A 14,327-nucleotide genomic window follows, 5' to 3' on the forward strand; every position below is an offset into this window, starting at 1 on the left:
CAATGATCCCAACCAATTTACCCATTCGTTTTAAGTAACTTCATACCCGAATCTAGATTCAATGTTTCACTTGCAATAACAATAAACAAGGCTCAAAATCATAAGGGGAATATGAGAATGGGGATGGGTGTGTGTGTGTGTGTGTACGGGGTTGAGGGCAGTGGACATAGAGAAGGGGGAGGAGGGGATGGCCAGAGAGAGGAGAGTGTAACCTCCCCCTCACTTATCGACCTTAATGACAGTGAAAAATTAAACCGCGTGCACCTAATGGAAATTTGACAAAAATCAATCGTCACCGAAGTTAATTCATTGGTAAAGAGGGCAGAAGGGGTTATATCTAAATGAAAGGAAAAATGCAAATGAAATTGGTGGAAATTAATTTTGGGAAAAGGGTATAATTAATAAAGAAAGTAAATGTGCGGTTGTTACATTAACAATTAATTGGCATTAATTAGATATTTGAGATTGGGGGAAAATTACAGTCGCCAGTCCTATGGACAACTACTATAATAACTGAAAATGAAAGATTAATGCACATATAATTAGCACTCAAAGCGTGGCAACTGAAGGTTGACACGTCTTGTGTGAAAACTGAATGTTTGTCAGAAGTAATAAATTTCGCTACACTCTGACTTAATTTAGCAAAAGAATTAATAAAACTGGAAAATTGAAAGTTAATTTAGTGACTGAACTTAATAGTGAACTTTGTTTCTGAAGCACTACGAAATTCAATAAAATAAGGTTAGTCTTGGGCTACCTCAACAATCATTTCAAAAGCTACTTGAATCAACGCAATTTCGAACTAAGAGATTTAACTTTGAACCTGAATTAAATGATTCTGGACAATTAACAATAGTAAAATTTAGTACGTACCAAGCTGAGCTGCAGTCACAAGTAAGCTAAAATATGGTAACAAAACTCGCTTGTGTAATGTAAATATTGTAGCCAGCTATGAATACTTTAATTGAACTTTGAAATTAAGGCATGGAATGATATTACTTTAATGCTGGCATTTGAATTTCAGCGACACTCGGGTTCATTCCGGAAAAGGAAGGGACCCTGCTTGGTAATGCAATTGGGACAATGAGCAACAAAGGTTTACGGTAAGTTGCTGTAATTTTGTGAATGAAACAATTTTAAAAGCTGAGGTCTGCCATACAGTTCTAAAACTTTACTTGCTTCCAGTCTTCCTTGTTGGTTGATTTAAGGTTTGAAGTTGTCGGTCGAGGAGGCGGCGGCAGTCACTTATTGTCGGCCGTTGCTGTTGCAGAAGCTGGATGTTGGTGCACCCTCTTCTTGACACTGTCACCAGGCAAAACGGGCTCTTGATGTGCAACAGCTAATGCTTCCCGTCCGCGACACCATGTCAGAAACTATCATAGCAAGTCGAGTGCAATTACATGCTGCCAAACCCCAAAAACGCAGCAACTCGCAGGAGCGTCACACAACACTCCTGCTCAAGTGCCCTACTCCTGCCAGACTCCCTCTCCTGCACTCCATGTGGCAGAGTTAACACTACCAAAGATCCTAAACACTTTGGTTCTCCACACGACCTAACGATGTAATCATTCAAGAGCATAGTTTTCCCTAGGCCAGACCCAGTGTAAAAATACAAACAATATTTACAAAATAAACCAATTATACATTGACATATATGTATATATATATATATATTAAAAACAAAGATTCCAAGACTTACCAAGCGGGAAAGCGCCGGCAGACAGGCACAATGAACAAAACACACAAACACACACACAGAATTATTAGCTTTCGCAACCGATGGTTGCTTCTTCAGGAAAGAGGGAAGGAGAGGGAAAGACGAAAGGATGTGGGTTTTAAGGGAGAGGGTAAGGAGTCATTCCAATCCCAGGAGCAGAAAGACTTCCCTTAGGGGGAAAAAAGGACAGGTGTACACTCGCACACACACACATATCCATCCGCACGTACACAGACACAAGCAGACATATTTAAAGGCAAAGAGTCTTCTGACCCATAACTTCTTCACTTTTGAAGGACAGACATACCAACAATTAAAGGGAACAGCAATGGGTACCAGGATGGCCCCCTCATATGCCAACCTATTTATGGGTCGCTTAGAGGAAGACTTCTTGGTTACCCAAGCCTGCCAACCCAAAGTTTGGTACAGATTTATTGATGACATCTTCATGATCTGGACTCACAGTGAAGAACAACTCCTGAATTTCCTCTCCAACCTCAACTCCTTTGGTTCCATCAGATACACCTGGTCCTACTCCAAATTCCATGCCACTTTCCTTGACATTGACCTTCATCTGTCCAATGGCCAGCTTCACACATCCGTCCACATCAAACCCACCAACAAGCAACAGTACCTGCTCTGGTCCTGAATCCCTGAAACATTACACCGACAACCTGAAAACAGCTTTCGCATCCCACAACCACACTCCCGACCTGGTACAGAAGCAAATAACCAGAGCCACTTCCTCATCCCCTCAAACCCAGAACCTCTCACAGAAGAACCCTAAAAGTGTCCCAATTGTGACAGGATACTTCCCGGGACTGGATCAGACTCTGCATGTGGCTCACCAGCAGGGATACGACTTCCTAAAATCCTGCCCCGAAATGAGATCCGTCCTTCTTGAAATCCTCCCCACTCCACCAACAGTGTCTTTCCGCCGTCCACCTAACCTTTGTAACCTCTTGGTTCATCACTACGAAATCCCCAAACCACCTTCCCTACCCTCTGGCTCCTACCCTTGTAACCGCCCCCGGTGTAAAACCTGTCCTATGCACCCTCCCACCACCACCTACTCCAGTCCTGTAACCTGGAAGGTGTACACGATCAAAGGCAGAGCCACGTGTGAAAGCACCCTCGTGGTTTACCAACTGACCTGTCTGCACTGTGACACTTTCTATGTGGGAATGACCAGCAACAAACTGTCCATTCACATGAATGGACACAGGCAGACAGTGTTTGTTGGTAATGAGGATCACCCTGTGGCTAAACATGCCTTGGTGCACGGCCAGCACATCTTGGCACAGTGTTACACCGTACGGGTTATCTGGATACTTCCCACCAACACCAACCTATCCAAACTCCGGAGATGGGAACTTGCCCTTCAATATATCCTCTCTTCTCGATATCCGCCAGGCCTCAACCTCCGCTAATTTCAAGTTGCCGCCGCTCATACCTCACCTGTCTTTCAACAACTTTTTTGCCTCTGTACTTCCGCCTCGACTGACATCTCTGACCTTACTCTTTGCCTTTACAAATGTCTGCTTGTGTCTGTGTATGTGCGGATGGATATGTGTGTGTGTATACCTGTCCTTTTTTTCCCCTAAGGTAAGTCTTTCCGCTCCTGGGATTGGAATGACTCCTTACCCTCTCCTTTAAAATCCTCGTCTTTCCCTCTCCTTCCCTCTTTCTTGAAGAAGCAACCGTCGGTTGCGAAAGCTAGAAATTCTGTGCGTGTGTTTGTGTGTTTTATTTATTGTGCCTGTCTAGGATGGAAATAGGAGAATATGCATTTAGGCGTTACATGAGGAGGAGGTTATGTATAGAGAGAGAGGGGGAGGAGGAGGAGGAGGTCACCAAAGAGGGGGAAGGGGCAAAGAGATGGGACAGAGAAGGGGTTGGAAGGAGTTTAGTATGTATATCCAATTCCCACTCATATTTAGCAATTGAAAATACTGCAGGGTGAACTGCTATACACACAGCAAAGTAACTGGAATCAGATATGACTGCATCAAGAATTTTCTAATTAAGACATGTTATTGCACAGAGTAGCAGATGATTAATCTGCTGTTTAGCAAAAAAAGAGCTTGGTGCCAAGCAGGATAAATAAAAAATAAGTAAAGGAAAGACAGAAAGAAGAAGAAGAAGATTATCAATATTTAGGGAGTCATAAGGCAATCAAATGTCAACTTTAGAATAAACCGTATCTCTACATCACAATACGTGCAGTTTTAAAACTTCCTGGTAGGTTAAATATGTGCAATGGATGATAAGACAAACATAAAATCTTTCCTGCTGCACTTCTGTTAATACCTCTCTTCTACTTACTCCAGGGGAGCGATATTTATTCCTACATCTTCCTGCCAAGAAATGCTACTCACAAAAGAAAACTGTAAAATAAGTTACCATAGTAACAGTAGATATATACTGGAAATGTGTGAGATTTTTATTTTCATTTGCAGGTGGCAAGTCAGGCCAAAGGATAACACACGTCTTCAAGACGGGTCATTGATTGCAGCAAATTTCCAAGAGGAAATAGCTGCTCATACACAAAAATATGTGTTACAGGGATCAGCAGCCAGTTCTGAGGAGACACAGAAGCCCTAAGGAGATCTACAAATACTTTCAATAATGCAGTTCTTCTTATATTACAAAACAAATTGGATGTTCTTTTAATACTGATTCAATGTTCGGTATGTGGACTCAATTGTTGGACATTTCATATTGACAAGAAGTCTTATTATACTTTGTATGGCACTGTATATTTGAAGAGTAAATAGATCAGTTACAAAAGCATTATTTACAGGAAGTTTAAAATTGTGGTATAGTTTCTCTCAACAGCAATACGAGTGCAGTTATATGCAACATGGATAACAGCCATATGTGAGGTCATGACAAAGAACACAAAACATAATGAAGAAACAGCCTTACAAATACCAAAGTCCAACATAACATCGAAGGCTTCTGTGAAATTTTGGAAACAAGAGGTAGATACTAAAAGAAGTAAAGCTTGGAGGATCGGTCATGAGTCACATCTGGATAGTCAGCCAGAAAGATTGGTAATGTTTCAGCACTTGGTTTTGATCAGTAAGGAAGTTTTGAATCTCATTTGATTCTGTAAGAACACTGTTGCAACAGTTTGAAGTGAGGGTATTTATCCCCATGCAGGACTAGCTCATTAGATAGCCATTAAAAAGGCAGTGATCTGGAACAGCACATCTTCTTGGCTGTGGAGCCTAGTATATCACTTACATCAGCAACCTTCAGGTAATATCATCCATAATAGAGCCTCAAAGAGACCTGTTTGTTGAGGGCTATCTAGAAACATACATTGCATATTGTGTTTGGCAAAAAGATGACAGATTTTAGTCAGAACATTTCCTGCGTAAGGCAAAAACACCTTGGGAGCAGTCTCTTTTATATTTACACCATACAAAAATGTCTGCTAATTGACAAGAAACCACTCTAAATTTGTAAGTGATTTCTTAAACTCCTAACAGAAAAAAACCTTCTTAAAAGAAAAAAAAAAGCACCTGACCTGCTTATAAATCAAATAAGAATAAAACATTTCTAAAGCAATTATCCAAATCAAGTAAGAATTAAAAAATTCTGAAGCAGTTATTCAAAACCACTTATTCAAAGACATTTTTCCTACACTAAGAAATTAATTGCTGCCAATTGTTTTCTGAGCATCAATTTTGTACTCCTGCTGTAAGATTTAAAACAGCTATCTGAATTTAACCAGAACACTGACATAATCTAAAATTGTGTAAGTAAATTTATACACTGTTAAAATTGCCATACAAAGCTAAAAATAATGTAAAAGAAACTACCTTGTTAGACACCCTATGTCGAAGAGACGCCAGCTGTGTTTCCATGTCTCCTTCACCTTCACGCTCTCGTGCCTCATCTGCAAGAATGTTTTCTGTAAAACAGATTACAAAATTAATAATAATTATTACTTACATAATGCTTTTTATACATAATATTTTTTTAAATATTACAGAACATGTCTTACATGCCCACCATTAACTCTCTACTACAGTTCTACCTCAGATAAAACCTACTTGACCAAAGACAATTTTCTTTGTGGATAGACATGTCACATAACATATCAGGTGAATCACTGATTTCATTACAAATGATTAAATGCAGGTACACTGACAATATCAGTAAATTACAATATTCTGCTGTGAACCTTGTCTTCTTTATGACAGGAACCTGAATCTGCTTCATCAAATATATAATGTGGATACTTTCTTACAATAACAGAATCAGAGGATCTTGCTCTTGACAACTTGGTCTCCAGTATGTTCATGTGCATTGCATTTGACCTCAATCTTAAATAATTTCTGTTGTTCTCATGTTGCTTACTGATGTCCTTCACTATTTTTTCTACAGTTTTGTTAACCCCATCTTCCTCTTTCCAGCATTTTGGCTTTATCAGAATAATTTACATATTTTTGTCTATCTTCATGGCTTTCATTGTTTTGTAACCTCTTTTTCCCAGTCAGCCTCTTTTATCCAGATTTGTCAGGTTTTGAGGTATCTTTTAATATAAGAGTTTACGTCTTGATACCTTCTTCTCTTTCTGCCACCATTGTCTCTTTTCCATCTCTGATATATGTATTATTCTGATCTCTTCAGCCCTAATTTGTCAGCTAGTGACTGTTCTCATTGTAACTTTTTTCCTCTCAAGTTTTAAAAATGTGTTTCATATTCCGATGTAAATTTGCATCACATATTAAACAGTTGTGTCTCCTCTGATTCAGAGTCTAAACCATCTTTTAGATGCTGATTTCACTACATGCTCTCATCTTTGTTTTCCCTTATCTAACAGAACTTTTAGTCTCAAAGATTTTTTTTACAAATTCAAAATTTATATATGTTACAGTTATATGCTGTTACCTTTTATTTTGATGAGTACACTATTTTCTGACTCCATTTAATTAACATATCTTTTCTTTATTTAGTTTATTTACTTATTAAGCATGTAATTCATGAAATAATTCTGTACAAACAAAAATATAGTCTGGTTAAAATGATGCCATCTCCATAGAGAATTAGACACTCATGTTCAGAAAAAACAGAACATTTTTAACCACTAGAGATAGAACATTTATACTTGGAGGACATGTACATTAGTATGTCCTGCAGAAATGATGAGCATGTCAGTCACCTCGGTTCAGCATGTGTCCTGTTGCCTAGGAGGCACAGGCTCTGCCCTGGGCCCTGATAACTTGTTCCATACATGATGGCTTTGACATCTATAAGGCACAAATGGCATCCTGTTGTATAGTCATCCTTGCTTCGTTCACCCTGGTTCCAAAGCTCACCTGCGGTGGTCAGCAATGGATCACAGCTTTGCACCCATTATTTCATCATATCCCGCACATATGATTGGCAACTAGTCTGTTGATCTGGTGGTCCTGGGCAAATGCTGACATCCTGTTATACCAAGAAGGCATATGTTGATGTAACAACATGTGGTCAGGCATTGGCTTGCTGAAAAGTGGCATCTGGGGTGTTGTGTAGAAAGGGTATGGCTATAGGCAACAGGATGTCATTCACATAAGTCACACTGCCCTGGACATGCACCACTTGTGGTTTGTGGTCATATCCAATAGCACCCCACATCATAAAGCATAGAGTTGGCACTGTATGTGCAAATGCAGTCACTGTGATGCTGCTCCGCGTCTGTGATGAACCAGAATGCAGCCATCATTTTAAAACAAAGAGAGCCTGGATTCTTCCAAAAACTCTATCTAATGCCATTTCTGTCTACAGTGACATGCTCCATACGCCACTGCTATCTAACATGTTTCTGCACATTCGTCAAAGGTTGGCCGAGAAGTGGACAATGCACACTCATTCCATTATAAACACTGATAGACTGTCACCCCTGATAGTGTATGATGCATTACACTGTTGCACCAGAGCCGAGGAGGACGCAGATCTGTAATGCAATGGCTTAGGATGAGGTGTCAATCTAATGAGTAGTGCCACCTGGCCAATTTTGTCATATTCTGCGGCTTTCTGTGAGCCATCCTACACACACCCATTGTACTGCTGAAACACTTGGTCCTACAAAAGCAGTAACTTCCTGGATGGATGTATCACATTCTCTCATGCTAATGATGCGCCCTCTTTCAAATTCACTGACTTGATGGTATGGTTCGTGCTGTGAGGCATCCTGCACGTCTGTTCAACTCACACTGATCCATTACCTTCAGTTTATAGTGACAATTAGAGCTGCAGGCATGTTTTACCAGTGGGTGGTGTTGCACCAGAATGTCAATGCTGACCTTGAACCCAAGGGTCAACATTGTTCAAATGCTGATCATTTCTGCAGAACATACTAACGTACATGTCCTGTGAATATGAACGTCCTATCTATACTCACTGAAGGTGTTCTGTTTGTTTCTGAACAAGAGTGTGTGTACTATTTTTTTTTTCATGGAAGCTAAGAGACTGCTCATGTCACTAGTAGATTCCTTATCTTGGTATAATATTGTGTAACTATTTACCAATTTTTAAATATGTCTTTATGCTGTGACAATTTTCATCAAAAACTCGATAACAGTGGTCAAGCAATCTACTTCAAATAGACACTACTGATTTTCGTGGGAAGACAAAAACTGTGAAGTTTCTGCAAAGCGTCAGGGAAAACAAAAGGAAAGGGAAAGAAAATCTCCACAATGCTGGTGACTGACGGGCCAATCGGGCCTGAATGATTCATCAGCCAATTGTGTCAATTCAATGCAGTATGCAGGAGTGTGCAGTCAGGATACTGCTCTACCAGCCTGATCAGCAGAACTGGAGCTGCTACTAATCAGTCAATTTCCTATCACAGGGCTGAGTGGAGCCAGTGTCAGTCCTCTGACCAAGGACAAATCTCTACCAGTATCAGGAATCAAAACCGTGTCATCTGCTTGGCAGTCATGTAGATCGACCACTCAGCTATAGAGGCAGGCCCAAAGGAAGCAACATGTAGAAATATTCTGAGCTGAGGAAAGAGTGAATGTAGATGAGTAATGGCTCCACTGGATCCTATGTTAAGGGGTTATTGTCCGATAGCACTATCAGTCTGAACCTACAGAGATGTGCTTGCAGCAAAGTTTTCAACTACCTGGCCAACATGATGCACTACAAACACGTTTCCATGTATACAAAGGCCAAACTCTATAACATGGATATGTCCAATAGTGCCAGATTGCAAATAAAGGTGATTGCAATGGCATGAGCACTATTAACTGACATCTTCAAGGAAGTAATTCACCTCCAGACCTCACTAGATGGATTTGTCCATGACAAGTGCATTCCTATAATTCTTAGTGATCATGCTGCTGTCAAAATATGGCTACAGACTGGTTTCCGAATGGAAAGGGAATGGTTGGAACTATTATTTGTCTGCTTTATAGAGACTGCCTTTGTCCCAGAAACACTTTTGAATTGTGTGTGATTTTAATCCAATATGGTCAGATGATGATATTAAATTAGCAAGGAGGTAGTTCAGACATTACAAGTTTACCAATGAACAACAAAATGGACTCAATTTCTTACACGTTAATGGTAACAAACTGCACTATATGAACAGTTGCTTGAACAGCTTTTGCCAAATAACAGCAGAAACAATGGGTGGGTGGGTGGGTGGTGGGGGAACAGCACCAACAACTAGCATCGCAAGAACCATGATGCCAGGAAACCACAGAAAAGACAATTCTCGAAGCTTATTCTGCAACTTCTGGAACAGAAAATGCCCTTGACTGTCCAACAAGTGCTTCCAGCAATATGTTCATCAACTGCAATGCTGCCTCCAGATTTTCCATCATTTGACAGTTAAGGTAGCAGAGAGTATCAGTTGTAATGGGACAAACAAGTATATCAACTGAATATTACAGCACTACATACCAGTATACAACTTGATAGCAAACATCTCACATATCTCTATATTTTACCTGCACATATTGCCACAAGCTATAGGACAGAATGCAATGTTAAAGACACCTGTAAAGCTCTGAGTAGCTAATGAAGTAACAGAGTAGTATTTCAAAAGTAACTTCTTGAAACAAATTGTAAACAAACAGCATATTTTCATATTCTGATGAAATATGTGCATTTCATAAAAAATCACCTTGTAAATCACACCAAGCAATATGTCTTTCCTTCTCATCCCATCTGGTAAGTCTCCCTGACCCAAGATCCTGGATGAGTTCTCCAAACTCTGCCCCCTTTTTTTAAATCTCACTAGTTCTTTTCCTACAACCCTCTTCCTTCCCGTTCAACCCTTCAGTCAAGAGAAGGAGCCATTGGCTCTAAAAACTTGCAAACTGTAATATGTTTTTATTTATGTGTGCTCTTCTGCCACCACTTGGTGAGTAGATTTTTGATCTACATTATATTTATATTTTCAAGCAATATATCTGAAACTTAAGGAAATGTTAGCTACAAAGTTCCAAATTTTAATTAAGAAGAAAATCAACATTACATGTTTTGCATCACTGGAGCTGACTAAAATATTATTTTGTATAGAAAACCATGAAATCCAAAATAACCATGAATATGTGTTAAATTTATACTTCATCCCAAAGTAAAAACACAGTAATAGAAACATATGTAACTGGCCTTTCAGGAACAAGCTTATGAAATGTATTGTAAATAATGTTATATTTTCATATTTCACTAAAATCTATTCACTTCATAAAAAAACCTAGCTTAATGAGCATATGAAGCAATATGTCTGGAGTTCATGAAAAACATTATTCACACAAAACCCACCTGTAAAGAAGGAAAAAAATTGGATACAAAGATTATTTTGCATAGTAACTTAAAAAATTCACAATTACAATGACTATGTATCAATCTGCCTATTTACTTGATGTAAAACTACTACAGCAAGAACTTTTTTAATTATTGTTTTTAATTGTAAGTCACATATTCCGAACATTTCAATAATTACTGTTTTATTTTCTCGAATGTTACACACACACACACACACACACACACACACACACACACACACACACACACACACACACACACACACACTCCAGAGGCAAAAAGGAGAGGTTTTAGTTCTAGAACAATTATGTGATCCTAATTGGTAATTCCAACTAAGCAGCCTGCAATAAAGTTATGATTTTGTGTAAACATTCAAGGAGAAATTTTTGGCACTTCGTCAGTCATGTTGTGAACTTTCCAAAGAAACACTGCTTGGTCCCATTTTTGTGTAAATGAGGCTATGAATTTCAAATTATCAAAGACTTGCAAGCATTTCAGGAATACTTGTGTTATAGATAAATAATTTTAGTAGAAAGTTGTTTATCATCAGCCAAGGCATGCATCTTAACAAGTGAAGGAAAAAAGCATCAGGTACCCTTCTAAATGCAGTGATTATGGAAGAAGACAACAAAATAACTCCACACTTAGGACATGTTTGCCTCAAATGGCTGCAGCAACCTGATAAGGCAAATTTTCAAGCTGGAAATATCTGTGAAACTCTAACATCAAGCCTGTGGCAGCCATCCCAAAAAATGTGTAAACCATTATTAAGCCAGTCCAAGCTAGCAGTACCCAGCATCCACTGGTGAGACTGCAGATTTACCATTAGACAAAATCTTGGGAACAGTGTGATCCGCATGGACATACACAAGACAAAGTACAGACCAGTGCCAAGCTAAGCAATGGGCCATTGTAGACAAGTCTCCAGGTGTATGAATCTGCTTGCCACAACCCATGTGGTGTGATCTTAATGGGAGCTTCCACAGTGTGTACAGAATTATTTAGACAGTGCTGTCAGTTCATCCATCTCATTATATCACAACCATGAAGTGTAGGGCACCCCACAAGTTGAAACACTGGTATCAGTTCCATCCATTCATTGTATATCATTTTTCCCACAGTTATGCGATCAGACCACATGGTCAATCACTGAGGAGTGTACACTCTCCATGGAACAGTGTTTGAGCACATCTATTGTGCAATACCCATTACTGCAACCAAACAATAGTGAGAGCACAGACTTTCAGCACTAGAAGATATTGTTGATTGGTTGTGTGTGTTTTTGGCACAAGTAAATGTACCATTGTGTGGCCATGTTTTCTGGCAATTATCATCATCACTTCGTACACCCTGAGCATACTGCGTGGGTGCAGCATTAAGACCAGCCCACTGCACAACTAACTTGTAAGCAGCAATCCCACACATTTCCACTTCACTAGTTAGGAACTCTCATTGGCTTGTGTAACGTGGAACTGTGAGTGGAGTGACACTGACATCCTCGTGTGTGGACAATACCTTGTTAGCAAATCAACAATTCTATGCTCATCCGTGAAACATTTGTACTTTGTACGACCTCTTTATTTTTGGTGTGTGTGTGTGTGGGGGGGGGGGGGGGGGGTGAATGTGTCTTTTTGTGTTAACTTTCTTTTTTTTTAATTGCTTACTTTCCCCTTGTGCAAGAACTTGACTCCAAACCATGATGGGACATTACAGGACCTGCAAAAGAGTATAGAAAACCTGCTAATGCACAATCAGAGGCCTGAGAGTGAGTTATAGGCACACCCTGCACACACACGGTCTTCACGTGCCTGGAGACAGCTCATGAAAATTTCGGAGTGCGAAGCCCACCATACTGACACTTCCTACTGCCGCTGGTATAGTGACAAGCACTGGATGGTCAGCCTGTCTCCATTTTGGCCTTGCAACACATTCATGTTGTCCAGGGAAGTGTAGGTGTTCTTCTTGAGTAATAACATACTGTTGCCAAATTCGGGCACGCCATGAGACAGCTCAACCAGAATTACGCCTCCAAAGTTCAGAATGTAATTACTACCCCATCAATGTAGTCCCCACATAAATGGTTGAAGGAGGAGTTGATCCATTGGATTTTGTAGTGGCGAGAACAATGAGTGCATCAGTTGCTGTGCCAACACCAGTGCAGCGACAAGAGGCCATCTAAGCTGCTGCATCATCTGCGGAGCACTGCACAGTGACATTGTTCTGAAATTGCTGTTGCGTGCTGTCTGGGTGTGCAGCTTCCCAGCACTGGTGCAAGCAGTCATAGCCCTGCAGACCAGCATGCAGCTGGATGCCATTGCCCGACTTGGCTGATTAGGTGAACGACAGCACCCTGTACTGCAGCAGTATCAGCCAGCAACACTGTTCCCTCACCTTTACAGTTACACATGCCAAAGGCCACACAAATGGCAGCTCTCAGCATGCAGGTTGACAGATTGTCACACTAGCAGACAGATGGCAGCAGCTATTATAGTGGCTCCTGATCCAGCTACTGGCAATCTGGCTCATGCAAGCAGTAATGCAGAATTAGCTGCTCTAGCAGTATTCTGCAGATGTCAGATTAGCTGCCAAACAGTATCTGCTGGAACTATGCCCACTTCAGAAATGATAGGAAAAAGTTCTGGCAGCCCTGATCACCCTCAAATGCCAGCTGCAACTGGGCTTAGATGCATTCGCTACAACACGATACCAAAGTATCTCTTCAAGGTGGAACAGGCAGGTGGTGTCAGATACCTTGCAGACACAGATTCTGACCTCTCAATATTCCTGAGAGACAAGCTGAGGCGCTGCAGGGCCATCAAGGCACTGCCTTTCAGAGCTGAAAATAATTCAACAACCAAAATGTAATGCACACACCAATGAAATTTGGATCTTGTACTATGCCACACATTCACATGAACCTTCACTGTGGCTGATGTCAATAAGCCAATCATGGGTGCAGATTTTCTCAGACACTGCTGCTTGCTGATATCACAAATGCCCAGCATACAAATGCAACCACAAGTTTAAAAATAGACAGACGCCAATGGCAGTCCGCTTTCTTCAGTGTAAAACAAATTATGTGCCCTGGACAGTACGCCAACATCCTTGACAAATTTCTGGATCTCACTCATCCAAATGGTGTTTTTAGGGATGTGAAACATTCGACAGTCCACCAAGTCATAACTATAACCAGTCATTCCAGTTTGTGCTGTCCATGTTGACTCATGCCTGCAGGCTAAATCCAGCAGAGACTGAGTTCGAGGCCACGCTGCAACAAGGCATTGGCTGACCATCGAGCAGCCCATGGTCCTCTGCCATGTACAAAGTCCACAAAACAGACAATTTTTAGCACCCATGTGGGGACTATTGTGCCTTGAACTCAAAACTGGTGCCAGGCTGGTATGCTGTACTGTACCTTCTGGATTTTAGTCAGGTAGATTCAGTAATTTTCAGCAAAATCAACTGTGTGAATGTGTTCATGCAAATTCCAGTGGCACCTGAAGACAATCAAAAAACGGCAAACATCACACCATTTGGGCTCTTAAAGAGCATGTACATGATGTTCAGACTTCAGAATGCTGCCCAGTCCTTGGAGCTTGGAGCGATATCTGGGTGGCATCTTGTGAGGTTTACCATATTGTTTCACATATCTTGATAACAACACAGTCTTCTCAAAGACATCCAAGCTCTACCACTGCCACCTAACAACTGTCTTTAAGCGCCTGAAAGACACTGGCTTCTTTATTAACCCATGAAATGAGTATTTGGGCCACAGAAATAGAGTTTCTTGGACACTTAATCATTCCAAGTGGATCCACATGACTACCTGAGT

General features: G+C 40.5%; 1 protein-coding gene across 1 annotated transcript in view; it reads right to left on the reverse strand.

Moving 5' to 3' along the window:
* LOC126267799 (uncharacterized) overlaps positions 1-14,327 on the reverse strand; it is a 387,883-nt gene that overhangs the window by 67,593 nt on the left and 305,963 nt on the right. The window contains exon 7 of the mRNA XM_049973103.1: positions 5,548-5,639. Coding sequence (XP_049829060.1) covers positions 5,548-5,639 — 92 coding nt within the window. The remainder of the gene's footprint in view (positions 1-5,547; positions 5,640-14,327) is intronic.

The sequence above is a fragment of the Schistocerca gregaria genome, chromosome 4, assembly GCF_023897955.1.
Source record: "Schistocerca gregaria isolate iqSchGreg1 chromosome 4, iqSchGreg1.2, whole genome shotgun sequence".
NCBI lineage: Eukaryota > Metazoa > Arthropoda > Insecta > Orthoptera > Acrididae > Schistocerca > Schistocerca gregaria.